Raw genomic sequence first — 24,871 nt, forward strand, 5'->3', positions numbered from 1 at the left:
TTGGTCACTGACCATTCTAGCACCTTACTGGGAAGGAGCAGCACACAGGGAACGAGGAAGCTGCTGTGAGGTGACGGTGGCTCTGGCCCCAGAGAGAGAAAGCCTGGCACTGGAGAGATGGAGAACAATCTTGGGCTGCAGATAACAAATAATGGGAATCTTCTGGGCATGAATTTGGACTTTAATCTTCCTGGGGGTGGCAGGTTTTCTGTACTCTGTGGATAAGGTGGGCTCAGAGCAGGAATGCTCCCAGCCCCCTCAAAATGGGTTATCCTGTTAATAAAAAGCTAGTTCCTTCCCACAAATCTTCTTGTTATGTGTGTACATGGCGACAAGTGGCCAGACTCTAGGCTGCCTGGTTACATTATTACTTTAGGAAAATTCAAATTTATTGTGTTGATTCATTAAGATGGAACACCTCTATGTGCCAGAGTTCTTTTTTATTTGCTCTGGAGTTGGGCATACTTCCAGTGTAGATGTTTATCAGTTTGAATTCATTCAGTAACCAGTATTTCCTGAGTGCTTATTATTCTCTCTCAGGCACTGGGGATAGAGCACTACAAATAGACATGGTCCTGGTTCTCAAAGAGCTTACACTGAGAGGAGGAGATCAGGATCAGGGCAGGCCTCCTTGAGAAGTTGACATGTATTGTAGTTGAGGCCTATCACGTGAAGGGGTAAGGGTGTTCCAGGGAGAAGGGGTGGCCAGTGCAAACGCTCAGAGGAGATGTGGAGCTTATTGGCGGCAAGTGTGGTAGGAAACATAGTGATTGAAGGGGGACGAGTATAAGATGAACCTAGAAAGATAGGAAAGAGGAGGAGGAAGTGGTGGAGGAGGATATAACAACAACAGGTATAATTGTTCTTCAAGATATAATTATGTTACTCTTTAAGATTTCCCCATTTTCCCTGTGAATCAGAATCTAGTATGTGGTATCATTTTTGATGCTTAAAGAAGAAACAATCCCTGGTCAGGTAGCTCAGTTGGTTAGAGCATTGTCCTGATATGCCAAGGTTGTGGGTTCAACCCCTGGTCAGGGCATATACAAGAATCAACCAATGACTGCATAAATAACTGGAACAACAAATTGGTGTTTCTCTCTCTCTCTCCCTCCTTCCCTCTAAAGTCAATAAATTTTTTAAAAAAGAAGAAAGATTTACTCTCTTCTCTGAGCCTTTATAACAGCATAAATCACATAATTGGCATGCATCTAATTTAAAGTTATTTGCATACATGCCTGCTCTCTCAATCAGACAGCAGACTTTTTGAAAGCAGGACTCTTATTCCTTAAGTGTCAACCATAAGCCTTCACAAGTAGGAGTTACGCAAGAAATATGTACTGACTGAAAAAAAAAGTGCAGTTCAGATATATTTGGCCAAATGATTGCACGATCAGAATGGATCATGTTTATACTTGAGGTTGTCAGTGTGTTCTACACTTTTGGCTCTACCTTTCTCTGTCTCCTTTTCACAGAAGAAAGGGGTAGTTAATGAAAGTATTGGAAAAGGTGTCCCCTTCTCAAGTAAAGCTCAGCAACTTTTGAACTTTCTTTAAACAGCCAGAATAATTGTGTCATCCTCCCAGCATCCTTCCGGTCAGGCCCTGCTAAACAAGAAGCCAAATGCACAAAGAAAATATTCTGGTTTACTTTTGTGCTCACCAGAAGTCAAGGCTTTCTTGCCAGTTATAGACCTGTTGGTTTGATATCTCCTTGAAATTTTCTGCCATCTTTAGTCTCAACAAATGGCAGGACTGGGAATTTAAACTGGTGCTATGAAGAACAAAGAAGAGGTTGTAAGGTAGGCTGATTCTACCACTTAATGATGGATATGACAGCAGAGATTGCAGAGCCCATAACCTTTGCTGTTGTCACTGTGGGTTGGATTGTCCCCTTAACATTCCACTCATCTCTACAAACTCCCTGCAAAACTCCTTGTGCAACTGCCTTGACACATCCCATATCTTTCAGGGTCCCTACAGGCAATTTCCCCCCTGCCTGGGAGACCACTGCCTTCCCCTACCCCCTCCTCACTGTTCACTCTATTCTTCTGGATCTTAAGCTGTCCTCAGCTTGTTCCTCCTGCAGGCAGAGCTAGACATGCTCCCCAACCCCTCACCCCCAGCTAACAGCAGTTGGTTCTTCATTTTCTTAGCTCATTTTCCATAAAAATCATCTGTCTACCCCAATGGACTATGTGCTTCCTGAGGGCAAAGACTCCTCTTAGTCATCTGTAGGTGATCAATAATAATAGTTTTAATGAATGAACTCCCATTTCAGTTTTAAATACAGTACACTGAAGCTGTGCCTTTGGCCCTCTTTTTAAAAATGTTAATTTCAATAAAGACAAAATTTTAGGTATATTAGCTATATGCCATCCTGCCCAGCAAATTAGTCATGTGTTCACTGTGTAGATGACTGGACTTTGCTCATTTGAATTAGAAGTCAGCCTTGAAAAGCAAGTGGGTGACTTGTTGATTCAAACCAACAGAAAGAACATCACTTTCAATATCTACCTTTGAGCAGCTGGATGATGTTAATTCATACCACCAAGGTTGATTCATTCAACTGTCAATGGGCAGTGTGGAGAAGGGGAGAGATCATGGGTTTCCAGTCAAAGTGTCTGGGTGTGGACCCTGGCTCTGTCCTACCTGGGCAGCACCATGTTGACTGTGGTAAAATGAGCAGGAAGTGACTGAGTTCCAGGGGCACTGGAAGGGTTACATTAGACAATGCATCTAAAGTGAGAATTAGGTGCCTGGCACATAGCAGAAGCTCATTAAATCTGAGGGAGTAAACTGGCACCCTGAGGGCTCTATTTGCCCACCCTGACTTTTAAAATGTTGACTTTGAATGGCTGTTGTGAGCTTTCCAGCTTGTATTGGGGGCCAGGCACAATTCTAAACATGCCCCATGTTTTGTCCTTGGAAATAGGCATAACCAGATTATCCAGATGAGGAGAGTGAGACAAAGAAACATCTCTTTAAGTAAGTATGCTTTGTAGCTAAAATCTTCAGGTGAGTCCTAAAGGAGCCAGCGCCTCTCAGGTTCATCCTAGTAGAATCCAAATGAGGCACTTTCACATGATCTGGTGTAGCAGGAGAGTGGATACAAGTGTGGCCTCTAGAGCCAGGTTCAGATCCTAGTTTTGTTTACTAGTTGTGCAACCTTGTGTGAGAGAAGAAAACTTTTCCCTTCTTCCCTTCTAGGTTTTTTGGCTGGTTTAATAATTGGCATAAAACAGATAAACAGGAGAAAAACAATTTTAATTTGGAACATACAAGAGCTCATAGAAATATGAGACTCAACTGAGTGACCAAAACAGGCAGCCTTTTACCTTTTAGACAAAGAAATAATACATTTGTGAAGAACTGACGAAACAAATGGGTTTGGGCATGGGGTAGCTAATGAGTAGAGAAGTAACAAGGTTCATTTATACAGCTTTCTCAGCCCTGAATTCACTATCTCTATTGGTAAGGATGTTTCTCTACCCTCCTGGTATAGGGAGGGTACCTTTCACATGGAAGATTTATCTCCTGCTCTTAGGGGGACAAAGAGGCTCAGAGTGTCCTTGCACTAGCTGTGTCTCAAGTAACTTTAATTCAAAATAATGAATATGCTAAAGAAGTAAGTTTGGAGATACTATATTCTGCTCCCCCTCACTTGGGAGTTATCTGTGTGCCCCAGTTTCCTAGAAAATGGGGATAATAATAACACCACTTTCTTGGCTTTGTTGTGAGGATTTGATAAAATGCTTGGTGTACAGGTAAGTCCTTAATAAGCACTACCTGTTATAATAGATATCTTATACCCCCTCTATACCCCCTCTCCACCTCTCCCTTCCCCACCCTATCACAGGCCACATTTTCACTCATTTATGTTAGCTGGTTCTTATTCAAATACCTTCAGGGAGAAGCGGCAGAAATATATGAAGGGGCATGTGGTTCAAGGGAGACAGGAGGAGTAACAGAAAACATGGATGACTTGCAAGGAATTGGACAGTACATGATTGTATAAAAGTATTCAAATTAAACAATTTTAAAAAATGTGCTGACCAATTAATTGAGGTTGGCTTTAGTTCATTTACTTGATTGGTCCCTGTGGTTATTTGGGTCTGTTTTGTAGCTTATACTCTCATAAAGGCCCAAAAGAAGATAGAGGTACATAAACTCATCTTTCTCTAGGCACGATCAAGCTCTTTGTAAAACTAATACAGCTGCAGGTAAAAACTGTGTTCTAAGCTCAGATGGCCTCTTCCAAGCTCTAGGTGCAAAAGTGTGGCATTTCAGCCAAATCTTATCTTCAGCTGCATTATAAATGGTTAAAAAAAGACCCCAGGGTGGCGCCTACCACATAGAAGAATCTCTCTTTTTATTGTGCCTCTCTGACTAACCTTAGGCTGGGAAGACAAGGCATTGTGAGGTTGTGCACTTAGGTTCTACGATAATCACTTGAAAATTTAGGTGGCTATAACACTAAGCACAACTCCAGATAATTCTAACAGAAATTCACTTTAAAAAGGCCTTGTTTTTACATAAACTTTGTATAGAGCTGGTGGCCTTTTCCTGTGACATTTTAGGACTGATGCACAAAGAGGCATTTTGGTGAGCAGAGTAGATAAAGGTGGGGCTTAATTCTGGCACATCAGACCTGAGTGCTGGAACAGAATAACAATAGGGGAGGACAGGATGACAACAGACACTTACCCAAATAGGCAAGACAGGACCCAGGAGCATGGTGACAGTGGTAGGAGGCCCAGGCAGGCCCTAAAGGTCTAAGTAGAATGGAACATAGCAAGTAAAATTCAGGTGGGTGACACTTCCAAGTCTAGGCAGGGAAGTAGGAGGCAAGCACCCGTATACCTGAATGCATAGTGAAAAACAGATACCCACTGGATTGGGTATCAGGCAAAGAGGGTGGGCCCCCACTTACATGGAGGCAGGTGCCTGGAGAACCAAGCCAGTTACCATGGGACTCAGCTATATTCTATTTGTAAATATTTTCTCCAAGCAAGCTTAGAATCGAAATCACTATAGAAGCAGAATTCATGTACCAGAAATCTATATTTCACCTAAATTTTTCTTTGAATGCTCTGTTTTATATTGTGAGTACTTTGAACCTATAAGGTAAGCATATCTGATTTTAGAGGCTTGTCAGAATTCAGTTTCTCAGCCCCACTGAAATGGGGCAACCCAGAAAGTCACCCCATCACTACATTACACCAATAGAAAAAAAAATCACAAGCTTTCTAATATAATAATTTATAAAGTTAATCTACTCACTTGAACTACTTTCTCAAATAGGAAGAAATAAAGCTGAGCTGCTTGACATGAACAGGGTACAATAAATTTTATAAAAGTAGAAAAGAGGAACTATACCACTAGCAAACACGGCTTAAGTATTTCTCACGGGACATTTTTCTAACTTGAGCGACTTCTTGTCTTGGTAACATCATCATCATTGCTAGGTTGAGATCTTTCCTATTTTGCAACTCAACTTTCAGAGGAATATATTTAGGAGCTATATTTATAAACATATTCTAAATTTATGGCCAACAGGCAGTGATGAAGGCAGCTTAGCTCCACCCTCGTCCCCATTACTTACCTTTCTTCTTAATTCAAAGAGCTAAACATAGTTTCTTCTTTGTCTCTTTCATTTTTATGCAATTAGCCTTTCGCTAAGTTAGGGAGTTTTGACTCAGGCAACCCACCCAATATGTGTAAAAAGAAACAAACCACCTTACATTTTAAGTACTTGGGACGTTGGATTACCTGGGTTATTTTAACTGTACAGAAGCAGGTTTACTTCCATCCCACTCTGAATCATCCATCACCGTCTCATTTTCTGTTTCAACAGTGGGAAATAGCTGTCCTTTCGCCCTCGATGGAGGTTGCCGGCCGGTCCCTTCCAGGATTTGCGTAGGTCGCCCTCTTAAGCCAACTCAGCGACCCGCATCTCCCCAGCAGCCCCTCGCAGCTAGAGCTCGGACTGGTGCGTAGGCTCTAGGACCGCGAGGGACGCCGGCAGGAGGCGGTACCTGGCAGAGTGTCTGGCGGAGCCCGCTCCGGAGTTCCGGGGCAGGCGCGCTCCAGGAGGGAGAGGCTTGAGCGGGGAAGTGGGCGGGGCTCCGCGCAGGGCGGTTCGTGCGCGCGGTGAGTGGGCGGGGAGCGCCGCTGGGCCGCTCAGCTGCTGGGCAGGCCGGGCATTAGGGCCTCGGCGAAGCCCGCTCCCCAGCGCGCTGGGCGGGGTGTGTGGCGGACCGCTTCGCGGGCAGGCGCTGGCCCGGAGGCAGCGGCTGCGCCCTGCGCCGGGGAGGAGCCGGAGGCGGACGGGCGGTCAGCAGGCGGGGGCTGGGATCCGAGGTAGGGAGTGCCGGAGTGCCGGCGGCGACGACGGCAGCGGCGGCAGAGCAGCCTTGGTGCGTGGGTCCTCGGTGGCTCGGGGTCCGCCCGCGGGCTGCGGTGCGAGCGGGCGGCCCGGCTCCCCTTCTACTCTGCCTGCCGCCGCCGCCGCTGTGATTGGGTGGAAGATGGCGCTGGGCGGATGGAAATCCTAATGACAGTCTCCAAATTCGCCTCCATCTGTACCATGGTAAGTGCGGCGGGAGGACAGCCGGGGCCGCCCGAGACTTCTGGGGCTGGGCTCCCCGCCCCTCACTCCAGCCGTCGGTGGGGTCTGGGCGGGGGCGGTTGGACGGCTGCGGGCGGGGAGCTAGGGGATTAGCGGCCCCTGGGGAGGGGGAATGCGGCTGGCGTTCCCGGACGGCGAGGGGGTGACCAGAAAGGGAGCTCCCTTGCGGGTTGTGGCTTGGGGATGGGGCCCGGTGCTCAGCGCCCCGGGGCTCAACTGCTGAAGTCTTCCCGCGGCGCCGGGCCGAGCAGCGGGGCGCACCCAGGCTAATGGGTGCGCGGGCTGGAGCGTAGCCCCGGCTGGGGTCGGAGGTGGAAGTACGCGGGGCGGCACGCTCCGTTTCCTTCTGGCTGTGTGTGGAGCTGGGAGATGGCCCTGGCTGGCGGTGGGGGTCCGACGGCTGGAAGGCAGGGTCTCATTCCTGCCCCAGAGAGGACGGAAGTCTAGTGCAGATTCCCTCCTTGCTTCTCTGGCGAGGCCGAGTTCCCCACCCGGCGTTTAGGGGAAAGGGGTGTGTGTGAAGGTGGAAACTTTAAATAAGTGCGGTGGAAATTTTCCCCTTTTCTACTCTTTCTGAGAAAAACGAGCTCTCCCGTTTCCAACCACGTGTCCAGGTGGCAGTCTCGTCTTTGGGAATCCACGTTAATGTTGCCAACAGCTTAAGCTTCCCTGTCACTTGTTTACTTGAATATACTAGGCACATCTGTGTGTGGCTTAAGTATTTCTGTGCAGGGACTGACTGTAAGGGTTATGGTCTGTGTTTTATTGGGGTTTCTAAATAGATTTTTAAGGGCAAAGTGCTAATGCTTGTTGAAAAGTACCGAATGAAGCTTGGTGTTCTTGTGCTTGGCCGGATCGACCACAGTTTTCCACGCGATGTGGCAAATTCATTTCATTAGCTCTTCATGAGCTTACATCTGAGGATAGTAATTATGGGCCATCACAGAAAAAACTTATTCTTTGCAACGTAGGCCTAGTAATTATGTTTTTAAAGATTCTGAAAATCTTTCTGTTTTGTCTTACTAGCCTTTTATATATTTTTTAAATGCACCTGTGTATGGGAGAGCCCCAAAGCAATCTTTGATTTAAGGGTGGTACACTTTATATACTTTATTTTTTAAAGGAGTGGTGAATCAGATCTGCAAGATGCTTTAGAAGCAGATTCTCTAGTGCATACTGATGAACAGTATTAAAAAATGGCTGAAATCAGGTGGGATTAAAATCTACAGCAGCGATTTTCAACCTTTTTCATCTCATGGCACACATAAACTAATTACTCAGATATCATGGCACACCAAAAATGTGTTTTTTGCCGATCTGACCAAAAAATAGACATAATTTTGATTCATTCACACCAGATAGCTGTTGTGTTGGCTGTTGTCATTTTTTAAATTTGACTATCTAAGGGAAAAGAGGTCAGTGCTCCTGACTAAATAGATACTGCTTTAAAAATTCTTGTGACACACTAGTGTGTCATGGCACACTGGTTGAAAATCACTGGCCTACAGGATTAAAGCAATTATAATGAATAATGAATCATTGGAAAATTCATTTCCCCAAATAAATGTTTGGTTTTTTTCTCCCTTCACAATTTATATTCTAGGAAGCTTTGATATTAAAGGAATGATACTAAAATGGTTTCTGAGGGTCATTTGGATTACTTTTAGATATTCCAGTTACTATTCTATTTCAAGAGGAATCTGATAATTAAGTCTTTGAAAGTGATAATCTTGCCAAATTGCTGAGCTACACAGATTGTTGGGTCGTAGTTCCTTGTCAAAGTCTAGTGCTTCAAGAGTGATGTGTTACTCTACTAAGTATTCATTCACTCAGGTATATCAGGTATACATTTGGCATCCACTAAGGGCTAGACTGCTGAGTGCTGAACATACAGCAGTGGTCAAGACAATCCCTGCTGTCATGGTGTTTACATTGTAGTTACGGGAGACAGACAATATTCAAATGAACATGTTAATAATTATAAAATATGCTATAATCAGATTAGGAATGTGAGGTATAGAGAGATTTGCCAAATCAGACGTGGGTAAGTGGGATTCTGATCTCAAGAATGTTAGACTCCAAAGCTGTTCCCTAGGGCTTCCACTCTGGGGCATTAATTGCATGTGGGGTGTGTGTACTGTTGGCAAATACAGAAACACCAGTGGCTGGCCAAATGAGATTGTTTCAAAAGTAGTATTAAAATTGTGTCTATATTTATATTTGAATAAATTCTGATGTGCTTCCAAAGTAATGCTAAATATCTCAAAGTAATATGCAATTGTATCCTTTCAAGAAAACTATAAACCACCTTCTCAGAATTACAAAATTAACAATCAAGAAAAGCAAAGGCATTTACCTCTGTGCCTTTGTAGATGTTATTTTTTGATCATTCCTCCCTCTTTGTCTAGCGAGTTCACACCTGTCAAGCCTTAGTTGAATAGTTCTACCCCTGTCCATCCCCATCCTCTATCCTCCTCATATAATTTCACTGCATTTTTGTAATGTCAGTAGCACTTATCATATGTACTGTGTTGTACTTTTTTTTCTTATCTGCTTTTTAGGTTGTGAAGGTTTAAGGTGAGGGCCTGTTATTTATTTCTGCCCTTGGGTGGAACACTAACTTCTACACATAATAAAACAGTCTGGTTAAATATGGACGAGATTGGAGGTGTGTGTGGTGTGGTGTGGTGGAGAGAAGAGGGGCTGCACCTAAAGAGAATGGTAATTCTCAGAGAATTAGCAGCTGTGGAAACATGATGAGTTGAAATTTTATTTTATAAATAATGAAATTTATGTAATTTTTTCTTTTGTCAACCTGAGGTACCTAGGCAAATCGGCAATACCGTAATTGGGTTAAATAACTGTGTTAAAAGCAAACCTTTCAGATATATCTTATTCTAGATCACTATTGTTTTACTTAGATGTCAAAATGAGTAAAGTTTTTTTTCTTAAATTATCCTGACCCAAATGAGAATGTTTAGATTTCACTGAACAAGTTTGCAAAGGTATCTCTTGAAATGCCGCTTGCTCTTTGTCCATAAAAAAATACATTTTCAGTATCACATGGTGTTTGTTTTGCCTCTGAAGTAGCTTCAGACTTCAGGGCCTGACACAAAGTGGCTACCCAGTACTTACTGTTATACTTAATGGTGAAAAGGTGGGAAAAGTGGCCAGAAACATATAGAGAGGCTTATGCTTTGAAACTGAGCTGGAGTTCCAGAGCAGTTTTTGGTCGCCTGGAGAGGGATAGTGTGGGTCTTGGGTGTTGCACGGAGGCAGGTACTATTGTAGCAAGGGCTCCATATATGTTAGCTAGCTCCCGCTGTGATCATGATAGTTTCTTCCTGTGCGGGTTGTAGGAGTCATGGGTGGGAAGGGATTGTTGGGGAGGGGACTGGATAAGGGAGAAGCTGTTTGCCCAGGAAGGCAGGTAGATCATGGGGTGGCACTGGTCTGGCTACTTGCCCACCGGCAGTCACAGAGATGACATAGATCTGTTAGAACATGGTGTCAGTCAGTGAGGCCAGCGCCACAAGTTAGCTGCCAAGTGGGTCTAACAGGTTTACCTTGAACAAGCCTGTATCAAGCACAGCACCCTGCCCATGGTAAACTTTGAACTACTTATGGAAGGAAAGCCACAAGTGGAGCTGGCTGTTTGTCTTTTTTTTTCATTCTCACTGGTGTCCCTCCGCAAGAGTAAGATGAGTGTGGGGTTAAAGCACTCCAGAAAGAAAGGGAAGTGAGGAAAATCCTCAAAGCCCTTGCCTTGGTCAGGGGGATGGTTTGATAGTCTCCTTTTCAGTAGTAAGAATATTATATTAGATAATAAAATTCTTTGTTCAGTCTCAAGGAATAGGGTAGATGAATTTTTTGTTAGTAAAATATTTAATTTTCATTAATATTTTGTTAGTAAAATAGTGCTTCAACGACAGGAACAAAGTGTTGCCGTTGTTTTACTGATTTTTGCTGTTTTTACTGTAAATAATTTAAGAGGAACAAAAACTTCAAAAATGAGGAGTCTTCTGTCATATATAAATGCTGGTTAAATACTGATAAGGATTTGTGATAAGGAATGTTTGAGCACACGTACTTGAGGAGACTTACTGGAAAGAACATTTAGCATAAGTATTATAAAAGTTTCATTTAAGCCTGCTGATCTTTTGAATTTGGTTAACATACATTTTGGTCATTAAAAATAATACATTCTTATAGGAAATTTGGAAAATATTCTATTAAAAAAGTGAGTTTGGAAATTCTTAAGGAAACAAAAGGAAAATAATTTATTTTACCTCTCAGAGCATATTTTCTCTTTTCAAAAATTTTGCTGTTTAGTTTGCCCCATAAATGATTGTCTTGTTAGTTTTAAAATTTGTACGATTTCAGAATTAGCATTATAAAATGGTGCTGTAGCAAGATTGTTGACCCAGTAAGGCACCGTGATAGGCTACTGAGTCCTTGACAGGTTATTTCATTATTATTAGAGGGTAAAGTTATATAGGCAGTAGAAATGGAATTTTATGAGATGGTGGTTTTATTCTAATCTTAGACACTTATTAGTTATCATAAATAAAGGCAAGACCATTGGGATTTGAAACTTTTAATATGCTTAAAATTTAGTTTTAAATACCATATTTGGATATGGGCAATGTGTATACAAGTACTCTGGTGTTATTTTATATCTTATGACTCTGCTTACCTGCTGGTGTTTTCTCCTTTCACCTCTGGCTGATCTTTTTATAATAGATCTCAATGTAGGTTAATTATCTACTCTGCCTTGAACCATGTGGCCAATTTCAGCCAGCCTTATCTCAACAGGGGTTGTAGTTTTGTTTAATTCTAGGCTTTTGACCAAGCCCCCAGAGATTGAGCCCACCTCCTTTTCATCACTTACAAGTCCTTTCTTCCTTAAAGTCGTATTTATTCTAGGTTTCCTGAAACTTTAACTGTCTCAGGATATTATTGAAGCATTTGTTTACTTAGCATTAATTCCTCTCCAGAAACCTTCATTTTTAAGATTTAAATGATTTAATTTGGTTTTGATTTCTCTTTTAGTAGCTCAATTAAAAATTTTTATGTTGTATTTCATGTATCCTATAGCTTGGTTTATTAAAAAGAGAAGTTGAACCAGAAGGTAAACCCCAGTCTAGGTTTTGACATTTAGATCTGTATGGGAAAGTCTGTTTAAAACTTTCTGAGTTGATTTTTCTCATTTATAAAATAAAAGGATTGGATGAGACACTCTTTAATCAATATTCCTTACACGTTTATTTCCTTCTAGATCTAAAACTCAATATTCTATGATCCTCTGAGAGTTTATAAATGATTATTGATATCATAATCATTTTGGGATTTCTGATCATGTTTTAGGTAATGTGAAGAGCATGGAATAGACATAGTTAAGTATGAATTATGCGTAGTTTCCCAGTTTTCTTTTTAGTGTTATTGAATTTATGGAGAGTTACAGTTGAAAGTAAATATATTTTTCTTCCTTTAAAAGCATTTAGTGGAGGTTAGTGATACCACTATTTTATTCATTAACAGGCTAAACTAACATAGCTATTTACTCATTTGTGACACTTTTCTAATACCATTAAAAGAATTTGAATTGGTTTCCTTTTTTACATTCCACATTTCTCTAGCTGTGAGTATACTATCTTGGACAAGTTACTTCTCTGTGTAATGATTTCTTGTCTGAAAAATGGGGTAAAATAATACCTGGTTCATGGTAGTCACTCTAGCAACCGTTGTTGGTGGTGCTGGTGCTGGTGCTGGTGCTGGTGCTGGTGGTGGTGGTGGTGGTTGTTATTATTCTAAAGTGATTCACTCCCCTCTGTGGTAAGAAGGACTCATTGGCACTACTAATTAATGTTAGCTCAATAAACACTGGTAACCAAATTGAAATTTGTGTTTTATGAAATGCAGTTATTTCAGTTCATTTTCATCATAAGAAACTAGTTTATTAGTAGTATATGCCTCTGAGAAAACACAAATATACTTTGAAGTTAAATGAATTAGATTATAATATAAATTAAGAATGTAGATTGTCTTCTCTGTTTTGAATAGTTTGTAAGAAGACATTTAGTTTTGTCAAAGAATAAAAATGGTCTAATTTGTGATATTCTTACACATGTTTTATAGGTTTAGATGTTGGGAATACTGCTTTTACAATAAAATCTTACTCTACTTGTTATACTAAAAAAAGCAAAACTTTTTGTGTTAGGATGAGGTGTATGTGTGTGTTAAAAGGGAGCTTCAGGCCGTATTCCCTTTCAGGATTTCCTATTGTTTACTGGGGCCATATTATTGCACTGCTGAAAATCCGGAGCCGGAGTCCCTAAGGCGGTTTGACGTTGTAGTCAACACCGGCAACTCCTGCGGCGCACCTGAACCCAAGCTGTATCGACTCCGTCTTTCCCTTGGACCCTTCAGCTGCGAAGAGAGGGGGGGTCTGCTGCATGGGCAACAGCAGACCCTCCATATTACCCTGCCCAGGCTCTGTAGCTTCAGCGTCATCACAAGATGTCGATTCAACACGGGAGGAGACAGATACCATGTCACTCCCGAGTCGGACTGCACAGCCATTCTCGGCGGTGCAGATAGACTCTTAAGAAGCTACACCATCGTCTCTCGAGACGGACGGCTGCCGAGGATTATTGCACTGAATTGCCTTTTGCCTCTGTTCTTTACTCTTGTGGGTCTACAGTGAAGTTACCCAGCTTTCTTTTAGACATTTTGTCTAAAACCTGTTCTCTCCCTATCTATGGCCTGGAAGAGGATTATTTAAGTATCTGTAGTGTACTTTAAGGTGTTGAAAGGAAAGGGTAAATGCTAGATAGATATTATGAAAAGTTATGGGCTGCTGAATTGAAAATTCAGTCAGACCCAGTATTGTTGAGAACACCTATGTATAAGATTTGATCATTTAAAATTTTATGCTCAAAATTTGTATTATAAGGAGATGAGAGAGACAGTTCATATACATAATTTATTTTGGAAGAAAAACTATTAAATCTTTGACTGCTTTCACAGAAGTACCCAATTGAGAGTTTTGTGGTAGTTTAAAGTCCAAAATATTTAATAGAGAACATGATTGAGTGAGGTTCTGTAGCTCCTCATAATTCTTTGTGTTCACTGGCTGTGTTTTTCTGTTGCTTTTCTATAAGAAAGGCCATTAGCTTTTTCTAAAAATTGTGTTGTGATTACAGAGTAATGTATAAGCTTGCCTAGGATCTCTGTCTGTTGTGATCCGCATGTCTAAAACTATAAGCTGATAAAAGTGAATTTTCAGCCTAAAGTAAGAAGTGATGTTTATTTTGGTGCTAACTACAGATGTTACTGAAATGCTTCATAGGTCCAGGAACCATCCATACATTTCCTACTCAAGAATTGTATTTTAAGTCATTATATTTTTTAGTGGTGTCTTGAGTATTGTTGACTTTGGTTTTATTTTTGTGCCCCAATAAGCCTTCTGTATGATAGTGAATAACTTTTTTCATGAGATGATAGGCATGATTTCTTTTTTTTTAAAGCTAATAGTGACTTTGTATGTGTGTGTGTGTGGTGAAGAGTACCTTTTTTCTCTTCAGTAAGTACTTCCTGGAAGTATTAATGGAGCCCTACATTATATTAGGGTATATGTGGGTTTTGAGAATACAGGGATGTCTATGATAAGCTCTGGTGTTACAGAGCTCCCTATTTTGTGTGTCCTGCATGGGATATAGTTGTGCTGAGAATGTAATCCAATCCCTTTGGCCCCTAGGCAGCAATGATACATCTGGGTTGACCAGAGACCCTTGACCAGTCATATTCACCTGTATGTTCTTGTGGGCTCCATTCTTGTATACTTATGTGTGTGCCATAATGAGAAAAAGGTTGGGAAGGAGGATACAAAACAAATGAGTGTGATGAAATGGCTTTCTTCCTATTAGTGTAAGTAATGAGTGTATGTGAAAGAGAAAGTGATTATTTCTCTCTGGGAGAGTAAAATGGGTCTCCAGGGAAAAGACTACATAGAAGAGATTTAAACTTGTTGAACTGAAGTCAGCTATTGTATGGATAGGAAGAGATGGAATTCCAAATATGAGCAAAGATATAGAGTCATGGTATCATGTGTTACTTTTAGGTCCTATAGCTGGTTTAGCATGGAAGGGGTCTTGGGAGAAATAGGCTGCAGAAGAGGATGGGATAAGATCAGGAGGTCCCAAGCAAGTTTACCAGCTATTGACTCATTAAAATATCTGTAAAATATGTATTTAGCTTTAGGAAATATAAGTTCAGAGGAAAGGTGTGGGGATAAAGAAATAATGGAATTGCTAAAAATATGTTGGTAAATCCATTCGTTATATTGACTTTTAAAAAGTTGCTTGTATATTTTTTAAAAAGATAAAACGATGACAGTAACAAGATGGGGTAGGGTAGAAGTATTCAATGGGTAGTTAAAACCTGTTAAAGGTCTTGTCTCCCCAAAACCCTGGTATTAGAAAATTTAGTTATATATGCATGTTAAAAATTAAGGGTAAATACATACCTACACAATAAATGAATATTTTTGCTTCTGAACCAGCAGAAACTTAAACTTTATCATTCAAACTTTGAGAGCAGGAGAATAGGAAAAGCAAGATGGAAAAGGAAAGGATAAATAGAAAACCAAAATACAGTGGAAAAAATAAGCTGTATTTCATTAATTACAATAAATCTAAATGGATCAGATTTATTTATATTATATTAATGGAACTATCAGATTGGATAAAAAAACAAAATATTGCTTAATAAGTAACCTGCCTAAAATAAAAGGACACTATTTAATAATAACAGTACTGCCACACCTAAGAAAACTGAAAATACTGTACACATATAGATTGCTATTTGAAATATTTCAAAATCATTTAGTTCTTTTTGTTAGTCTCATACTCTTTCTCACGTCTGTCATCTCTATGATCCATTTAGAATTAAAAGAGCTCAGGTAATATTAGCCCCACTTTCACAGGTTTGGGGAGGAAAAGCTTCAAGTCATCCCCCTCATCCACCAGGGAAGAGGTGCAGATTTCTTTACTCCCAAACTCATGATGAAATCTACAAGCCAGTGTGCTGCAGACTTTATGTTTGAGCCAAAATTGTTTTTTCTTACAATTTAAACAAGAATTTGGGAATTTTTTTGTTCTAACTTTTAAGCTTTCTGTATGGCTTTGAGTCCCACTTTACTTACTAATTATTTGTTCTTGGATAAATCAGGTACTTGATTTCTACCGTGAAATGGAATAATAATTTCCCCATTAGGTGAAATGAGAGGATACAAGTGAAAGGCCTGTGTACTGTACGTATCAATTAAGTTGTTCTTACATGATTATTATTTGGTAGGACTCACTAGGAAACGATAGGAGGTACATTAAGATATCATGGACTGTGGGAGTTACGACAGGACCCACCAGCTATCTTTGACAAAGTGTAGTCATTTCAAAGTTTAAAAATGAGTATTTTAGTGATCCTGGTCTTAGGATGCTCCAGGTACTCAAAGAAACAAAGTTTTAGATTACTTTTTTAAAAAAATCCAGTGTGTAGGAATTTATGGTTCATGGAAGTTTTTTTTTTCCTAATAAGATATTTGTGGCTTTGGTTCTCTTATCAACATACAGTTTTTGGTTAAATTGTTTGTGCTGGGAGGGAACAGTGATATCAGAAAATTTCTTGTAATTCCCTTTTGATAACTTTTTTTAAAGGTCTAAAATTATAGTGAGTAAATTGTGTGAATTTCTATGGTATTAGTCTACCTGGGGAACATTTGTAATTCTTTCAAATGGGAATCATTTGGGCACAAAGTAAGCAGTGAAGTCAGTTCTAGGGTCAAGGAGAGAATAAAAGACTTTTGTTCTTTGGAATGCAAAATATGTTTATCATATGAGATCCTCTGGACAAAAACATTTGTTCTGCTTTGTATGTGCATATCTCAGTCTAAAAAATCTAGCCATTATATCTTAGAAGAACTTAACTATCTTTCTTTCTAGAATTTTTTTCCACTTTTTTTTTTTTTTCCTGATGTTGGAAAGATTCCCAGGTGTTTAATTTGCTTCATGAAGATACATACCAGATGGTTAATGTGGTATCTTGGGGGTAGCAATTGGTACTTTGAAGTTGTATGAGGAAGATGTATCTTGATGTAGTATAGGAAGGGTGTTCTTCTTTCTATAAAATAGGATATAATGTTTAGAAGGTGTTAGACTCATAGTCTTAATTAAATGAAGGAGATTTGCTTCATCTAGGAATAGGTGAGGAATAGAAAACGTGTTTTCAGTGTTCATTATTTGATGTACTTAGGGGTAACATTGATTATTTCCTCAGATTGATGGTACTCAGAGTTATTTATTTCAAGTTGTACAAAAATTGGGACAATTTTGAAATGTTAGAGCCTTAAAACTAAATATACTTGATCAAAAACAAAACTAAAATTACACTGTGCTGTGATCCTCCGAGGCAAATTGATTATTTTTGTTGTCATTTCTTGCGTAAGTTTCTTTTAAAAAGATCCCTATTTTTTTTTTTTTTACTAGTTTCTTTGACAAGTATTAAGTAGTTTCATTTGTCTGTACTGTCTTTTCTTTTTCTTTTCAATTTGAGGAGTTTTACATCTGTCTCACGGGGAGCCCACCTTAACGAAGACCTGATGTGTTCCCATGCTGAATTCAAGCAGTTGCTTTGACTTTGACAATCATCTTTGCAAACACGAAAGTTGAAAGGAAGCAACTTCCAATGTCTAATTGTTTCATTTCTTACAAAAATCAAGCCTTACCCTGATAACTATACTTGCATCATTTTCTAATTTGAAGGCATTATAGAATGCCCCTTTTACCTAAAATCATACAAGTGCGACCCATCACCATTTTTATCTATGTATGTAGTTTGTTTTATTACTTTTGCTCTTTTAAGACTGTGTGATTGCCTTTGCTCAGGTCACTGCTCCTTCCTAGCTTTCTTTGGCACTGACCTTTGAGTGGTTTTTGCTTCTTTGTGTTCTCAAAGCCTTTTTATTGTTTGTTGTACTTTTTCACCCCAAATGTTAGTTGCTTTAATTCCCCACCATCTTTTTTCACTCCTGGAACTGAGTTGTAGTTGTAATACCATTTTAGTGCTGGGAGCCTGGCTTTATTGTGATATTTTTGCTGTTCTCTGTTAATTATGACTTGGGTCATCTTAGCAGACTTTATACAGTTGAGTGTGACTTCTGTAATTTTCAGCTTACCCAAGAAACTTATACAGTAGTCCCTTTCTATATCGTGGTTCACTTATCGCGGCCTCACTGGATCACGGGATTTTTTAAAATATTATATTTAATTATTTATCGTGGATTTTTCACTATATCACTGGATTTTGCAGCATTGTATACATATGTTGTTAAAGTTATGTATGTTTAAGAGTGTAGAATAAATGTAAGGTTCTTTGTGGGGGGTCTAGAATGTAATACCTGCGATAAGTGAGGGAATGTATAGAGATCTAATGTTTATTGAGTGCCTACTTTGTGCTGTCACTAGGTACATACTTCACAAATTGAAATCTTGAAAATGAAGGTGTTCCCTGGCTGGTGTGGCTCAGTGGATTTAGCGCTGGCCTGCAAACCAAATGGTCGCCAGTTCAGTTCCCAGGCAGGGCTCATGCCTGGGTTGCGGGCCAGGTCCCCAGGTGGGGGTGCATGTGAGGCAACCACACATGGATGTTTCTCTCCCTCTCTTCCTCTCTCTCTAAAAATAAATAAATAAAATCTTAAAAAATGAAGGTCTAAAAAGGTTTGGAGTTAGGTAAATTTATAGATGATAAATGTAGAGGGATTATTAAAGAAAATTCAGATATTTGGTTGACATCAAAGTTAACAAGGCACTCTTAAATGTTGCTTGGGACTGGAACAAATAGAAGGCTGAACTGAGTAGGTATGGCCCAATGGAGAAATAAAATTCAATGATAGAACATTTGTAAAAGCTCCAGAATTATGTGCCGTATAGACATGATGTGGTGGGTAAATGTTATCTTCTTTTTCTTCTGTCATTTTTGCAAACGTCTATGTTTAATACTGCCTCCAAAATATAATGACGTGGTCACTGTTAGAAGTGGTGTGGTAGATATGCCTTCGTAGTTCAGTAATTAATGAATTGTTTCGAACTATCAAATTGAGGAATTCAAAAGTGAATTAAATGACTAAGGTTTAACTGAGTATTGATAAAGAATAATATGACATCTGATTATCTTTTGGAAACAGTTTCAATTCCACATTTTAAAAAAGTTAAAAAATAAACCATCTGGTTTTTAAAAAGTACAAAATTATGTGAAGTAAGAAGAACCTTCCTACAAAAAAATTTCAAGAATGGATTGCTTGTAAGAGTTCGTGTGGTTTGACATTTCTTGTGCATAATGCACACATGGTATTGTGGGCTTGTCATTCCCCGTACCCTCAAATAAAATCTTGAGATTTATTTGTAACTTACTCTTTTCACTTAATGTGTAATGGACATTTTCCGTTGTCTTTATGCTGCTTCATTCTAGGTCAGATTGTGCTTTATTTTATTTTAAAAGATTTTATTTTTTTATTTTTAGAGAAGTAGGGGAGGGAGAAAGTGAGAGAGAGAAACATCCATGTGTAGTTCTCTCTTACACGCCCCAACCGGGGATGGGCCCAGGCATCTGCCCTGACTGGGAATCAAATCGAGGACCCTTTGGTTCCCAGGTTCATGCTAAGTCCACTGAGCCACACCAGCCAGGGCCAGACCGTGTTCATTTTAATTCTCCATTATTTTCCATGTCTATCATATTAGAAAGGTTTGTTTATGAAATACTGTTTGTATTATACATTTTCATTTTCTTAAACATCAGTTGTATTAGTTTATTAGTTTCCTAGGGCTGCCAAAACAAAGTACCAAAAAATCTGTGTGGTTTAAAATAACAGAAGTTTATTGTCTCTTATGGTTCTGAAGGCCAGAAGCCCAAAATCAAGGAGTTGGCAGAGTTGGTTCCTGTGGAGGGCCTCTGAGGAGAGTCCTATGCCTTTTGCCTAGCTTCTGGTAGTTTGCTAGCAATTTTAAGCATTTAGATATATCACTCCATTTTCTGCCTCTGTTGTGTGTGTCTGTTTACATTGATTTCTGTCCGTGCATTGTTTTCTCTCTGTGCTTGTCTGTCTCCATGCCCAAATTTCCTCTTTTTAGAGGACCCTTTCCGCCCTCCAAATCAATACATGGCTTTTATTGCATCTTTAAAATATCACAGATAAGTCTGAGGCATCTGCTGTTTCTGTAGCTGGACAACCTAGATCTCATTCACCAGCCTTTTTCAGAAAACAGATACCATCCAAATTTTTCTGATATCCTTGTGTGTCTTGCTGAATTTGATACAAGTTCAATGTTGTTTCCTTCAAGAATCAACTCATCTTTCTGGGCTTGAGATACTGAACAAGCAACTCCTGATCTCATCCGAACCCTGCAGACTTATTTTTTGCCCAAGAAATTTCTGATTTCAACAGGGCCATTCTCCTGAATAACGGCAGTGATGAGGAAGTGAGTGTATACAGACCTCATCTTGTAGCAGCAGCCCAGGGTCACACCCTTGATCATGTTCTATACATGAGTGCGGTTAGTGGCCAGTGCATTTCTGTTGCCCCACCATTTGTCAACCAGGAGGCTCTTCTCTTCATTCCAAGGAGACTGAGTTCTACATTGATGGAATTGAAGGCTCTGCAGGGTGCCCCTGGGGCCCTTCACAATAACTGTAATATCCACATTTTCTGGGATGTCTACAAACTTGATTGTTGTCAATGATCTTCATCCTCTCAATAGATGTGGCAAAGAAAGCTAAGGACCATTGGGCCCAGCATGACCTTTTAATTTGATTACCTTGTAAAGCCTGTTTCCAAATAAAGTAACATTGAAGTTCTGGGGGTTAGGACTTCAAATATCTTTATTGAGGGGCACAATTTATCCCTTCACACCAATGGAGCAATCAGGCCCATTTTTACAGTCAGTATCAATGAACGTTCAGTACATAGAGTAATGTACTAGACATTAGAGATGCAAAGTTGTTTCAGTTTTTGTCTTCAAAGGACTTGTAGTTTATTTGAGAAGACCAGATTGTACATAACAAGGTGAAGTGAGTGATGCAGACTTGATAGGTAAGTGTTAATGATGCTTAAATGGAAGACAGGTTGGCACTTGGAGTGAAGCCTGGACCGACTGGAGAAGAGGAGGCTTTTGAGAGTGGTGGAGAGGGAGCTTGGTGGGATTTGAAAAGTAATTTAAGCAAGATGAAGAAGGGGAAAGGGCTTTGGAGAGAAGGTGAGAGTGAATGAAACAACTAACAAATACAAGTTTAGTGATTTAAATTATTTATGTAGTTTAATGTTTCAGTGATTTTGTCTTCAAATTTATTAAATTGATTGGATTTGTATTGGTTTAGGCAAAAATCTATGAAGGTTGCCTGGTAGTTAAAAAAAAGGCATGTATATACTGTTCATGATCACTTTATGATATAGCTTATAGAACTTATTTTTGCTGAAATGAGTTAATAAAAAGATCCAGTGAGTGAAGGAAAGTGGGAGAGATTGTATATAGAACACTCACGCTATATTTTCCATTGTAGTGATGGAAAGAAAAGTCTGTAAAACCCCAAAATTTTATGTTTGAACTATGGCACTCTTAATGTTTTTTTAGTTTGTTATATGTAAAACATCAAATGAAAAAGGATCAGAGGAAGTGGTTTCATAGAAAATTTAATTAAAACAGTCAATCAAATATGGTTACTGTGGGTCACTAGTAAAAATAACTTATCCAGAGTATATTTTTGTGCCAGTATTTGCTGTAAAGAAACCTCATCAATGTTATTTGCATTACAGACAACTTTATTATTATTATTATTTTTTTTTTTTTCCCAAACAGCAACTGTAAAAATCTATGTAACGGGTAGTAGTATTCTGTTTCACAGATTGGGAAATGGTCAAGTGGACAAATAGATTACTTCAGACTACAGTTATATAGTCAGTGATTTGAGATTAGGATTATGGCCAGAGATCTGTCTACCATTTACTGCTTGTGCCACTGCACTGTGCTGCTGCTAAGAGTGTCTCCTTCCCCCTATGCAAGCACAATATCATTACTCCCTGAGCATTGCCCCCCCACCCTCAATTTCTTAATACCCTTAATTATTGTGCCCAGTTGTCTCAAATGGTTTTATATGGTTAGGTTCATATGTTGCATTTGATTGTTATATTTCTGAAGTATGGGTCTCCCACCCCTTTTTAAAAATTACAGTTTATCTAGTTTAAGAAGTCAGGTTTCCCCTTAGCTTTTTCCATTTTCTGCATTTTGCTGATTGTATCTTCTAGTGGTGTTTAGCACATATTCCTCCTGTGTACTTTCTGTAAACTGGTAGATGTAGAGGCTTGATTCAGATTCCTTGTTATATTTTGCTTTGTTTTTTCAGAGGTGGAATGGGTGAGTAGGTTGGGTGGTGGTGAAAAAAAGGTATCCTAGGTGATATGTATTTCCTGTTACATCACATTAGGAGGTACTTACGTCCTTTCTTTTTGTGATGGTAATTTTACTAGGTGGGTTGAAGTGTTGTCAGCATGAGTCTTGTATTAAGCAGTTCCGTTGCAGCTTTTAGCAACTGTTGATAATCATTGTCTAGATCCAGCATTTCATTAGAGTTTTAGAATAGAATTTTAACTGCTTCATAAATTTCTTGTTTTAAAGAAATACTCTAAAAAAATTGAGACTCTAGATCTATTTATTATCTCTTTTAAAGCTTATAGATGTAATATACAGAATATTTTTATAATTGTACTCTGGAAATAATAAATTGTGTTAGGCTGAGCTTTACGTAAAGTTTAACTTTTTCATACCTAAACATAATTTTGTTATTTGACAAATGAATAAATGCATGGGGTTCTAATGAAAATTCTTGCATCTGAATTATAATTAGTAAGACTTGACCGATAGTATGCTAATGATTGACAAAGTAGGTTTTCTTTTATATTCCATTTGAACTCATATACTTACTACTCTTTGTTTTTAAAACAGCCTCAAATTCTTAAGCATATGATTCAGAAAACTAGATGAACTTATCAGATATAGTCACTTGAAGTTTCAAATTTTAGGGCTGTTAGAGTACACTTTTGTATATTTGTAATATTTAAAATGAACCCAAAATGTATTCTCTAGTTCTGAGGATTAGGATGTAGATGTTTTGGGGTAGGGTGGAACTATTACTTTTCTGCTACCACAGTGCTGTTTCTGGTCCGAAGTTTGTGTGCCCGATGCTTCGAAAGGCCAAAACTCAAAGTCAGAGTTTGGTATAAGGAAAGGTTTATTGATCTAAAAGCTGGTAACTGAGAAGATGGGAGACCTAGTGGTACCTCAAATCCATCTTTCTAAAGTGCAGAGTTCAGGCATTTTTTATGTCAAGGGAAGGAGAAGAGGAGGTGATTGAGGACCATAGACATCTGGTTACCAGCAGGGGTCTGAGGAAGACCTTGAAACCTCTTTCCAGTCTGTTGACTCCAGTTGATTTGAGTCCGGTCATGAGGTTCCTGAAGATCTTTAATAAAGTTATTATTTTTGTACAATTTCCCCCATCTATGCTGTAGAGACACCTTCTACGAAGGGGCTGTTTTTGTTAAAACTCAAGCCACAAGCAGAATTCCTCTAATGATACCATGTCTGTGTACAAGAATACAGCAGGCTTGAACAAGATGTGAGAGGCCGAGCATTTCACTCTGTTATAGTGCGTATACATTTTTAACTTTAAAAAAATCAGCCATCATCTATGAAAAGTTTAAAATTGGTTCTTGATATGCTTGTAATGAATTTTGAGCTGTAGTGGAGTATTGGAAAAAAGTTTGAGTGGATTAGTAAACATAGGCCTTTTGTACTAAATGGACATTAAGAGGTGGTTATTATCTGTTGTAAATGTAAGAGTAGCAAGAAGTGATTTCTTTTTTCCATCAAAAGCTGTTAGCATACTACCATTCCCAGCAAGAGAAACATAAAGATGCAACAGGGCATTAAGGAAAAAGTAGTTACTAATCCTTTTACAACTTCTGATAAGTTAGTAAATATAGGCTTTGTCACACAAGAGATCATGAAAATTGATAAAACCTATACTATGTGGCTTTGCTCAGCAGAGAATATATAGAGCAGATTTAAGGACTTGAATAATAGATCAAAACCTTTTATACCTATAATAATTCAAATGATAGTTGGGTTTCATTAAAAGGTAATTTTGGGGTAAATTTAGAGAGAAGACTATAACAGACTGTGTGCCTCCTCAGGAAGAAAGGATGGGAAAGGGTACTTGGGGTATTTCTTATGCAAAGTGAAAAGATAGGGAGATTCTTACAGGTCGTAAGATACATTTCATGTTTAAAGATAATTATTAGACTTACAGTCAAGATGGAGGCATATGTAAGACACACTTTGCCTCCTTACACAACTAACCTTAAAACAAAAAACACCCAGAACTGCCAGAAAATTGAACTATATGGAAGTCTGACAACCAAGGATTTAAAGAAGCTATATTCATCCAGACAGGTAAGGGGGTGGAGACGGGGAACCATGGTGAAGAGGACGTGGTGTGGCAGTGGCAAGGCTGTGGCCGGTGACCAGGCGGCCCCACATTTGCCTGTAGTGGATAAAATTCCAGATACCTTGGGAGCGAGCGATCCCAGCCGTGGCCAAACTGTGCAGCCCAGTGTTCCAGCACCAGGAAAATAAAGCCTCGTAACTTTTGTCTGTAAAAACAAGTGGAGGTTGGGGTGGTGGAAGAAACTGCTGGTTTCTCAGGAGAGTTTGAAGGCCCTAGAACATACAGAAACCCAACCACTCTAGGGATCACCACCAGGGCAACAGCTGGAAGGGCACCAGTGGCATAAGCAAGGAGGTGAAGTGACTGGGAATGGGGTGAGAGCCGAGCAGGCCCCTAGGGGCCAGGCAGCAGCATTGTCCCCTCTCCACCCTTGCCCCACATACAGAGTCACAAAGTGGTGAAAGTGGTTGCCCTGACCTGGTGAAACCCCAAGGCTCTGCCCCATACAACTTAAGAGGTGTGCTAAGACAGGGAATCAAAGCAGCTCTACCTAATACACAGAAACCAACACAGTGAGGCTGCGAAATTGAGGAGGCCAAGAAATATGGCCCGAGAGAAAGAACAGAATAAAACCCCAGAAAAAGAACTAAACAAAATGGAGATAGTCAACCTATTAGATGCAAAGTTT

The 24,871-nt window shown here is 39.5% G+C and overlaps 1 protein-coding gene and 1 long non-coding RNA gene across 2 annotated transcripts in view; one reads left to right on the forward strand and one right to left on the reverse strand.

Moving 5' to 3' along the window:
* Positions 1–452: 452 nt before the first annotated feature.
* Positions 453–6,027, reverse strand: LOC150012434 (uncharacterized). Its single transcript, XR_016510740.1, has 3 exons — positions 5,772–6,027; positions 4,707–4,774; positions 453–797 (listed from the first exon to the last, which is right to left on the reverse strand). It is a non-coding gene; the product is annotated as an uncharacterized LOC150012434 (long non-coding RNA).
* Positions 6,028–6,225: 198 nt separating this feature from the next.
* USP12 (ubiquitin specific peptidase 12) overlaps positions 6,226–24,871 on the forward strand; it is a 106,459-nt gene continuing 87,813 nt past the window's right edge. Inside the window, exon 1 of the mRNA XM_090273770.1 lies at positions 6,226–6,591. Coding sequence (XP_090129896.1) covers positions 6,544–6,591 — 48 coding nt within the window. The 5' untranslated portion in view covers positions 6,226–6,543. The remainder of the gene's footprint in view (positions 6,592–24,871) is intronic.

The sequence above is a fragment of the Furipterus horrens genome, unplaced genomic scaffold, assembly GCF_987537825.1.
Source record: "Furipterus horrens unplaced genomic scaffold, mFurHor1.1.pri manual_scaffold_4, whole genome shotgun sequence".
Taxonomy (NCBI): Eukaryota; Metazoa; Chordata; class Mammalia; order Chiroptera; family Furipteridae; genus Furipterus; species Furipterus horrens.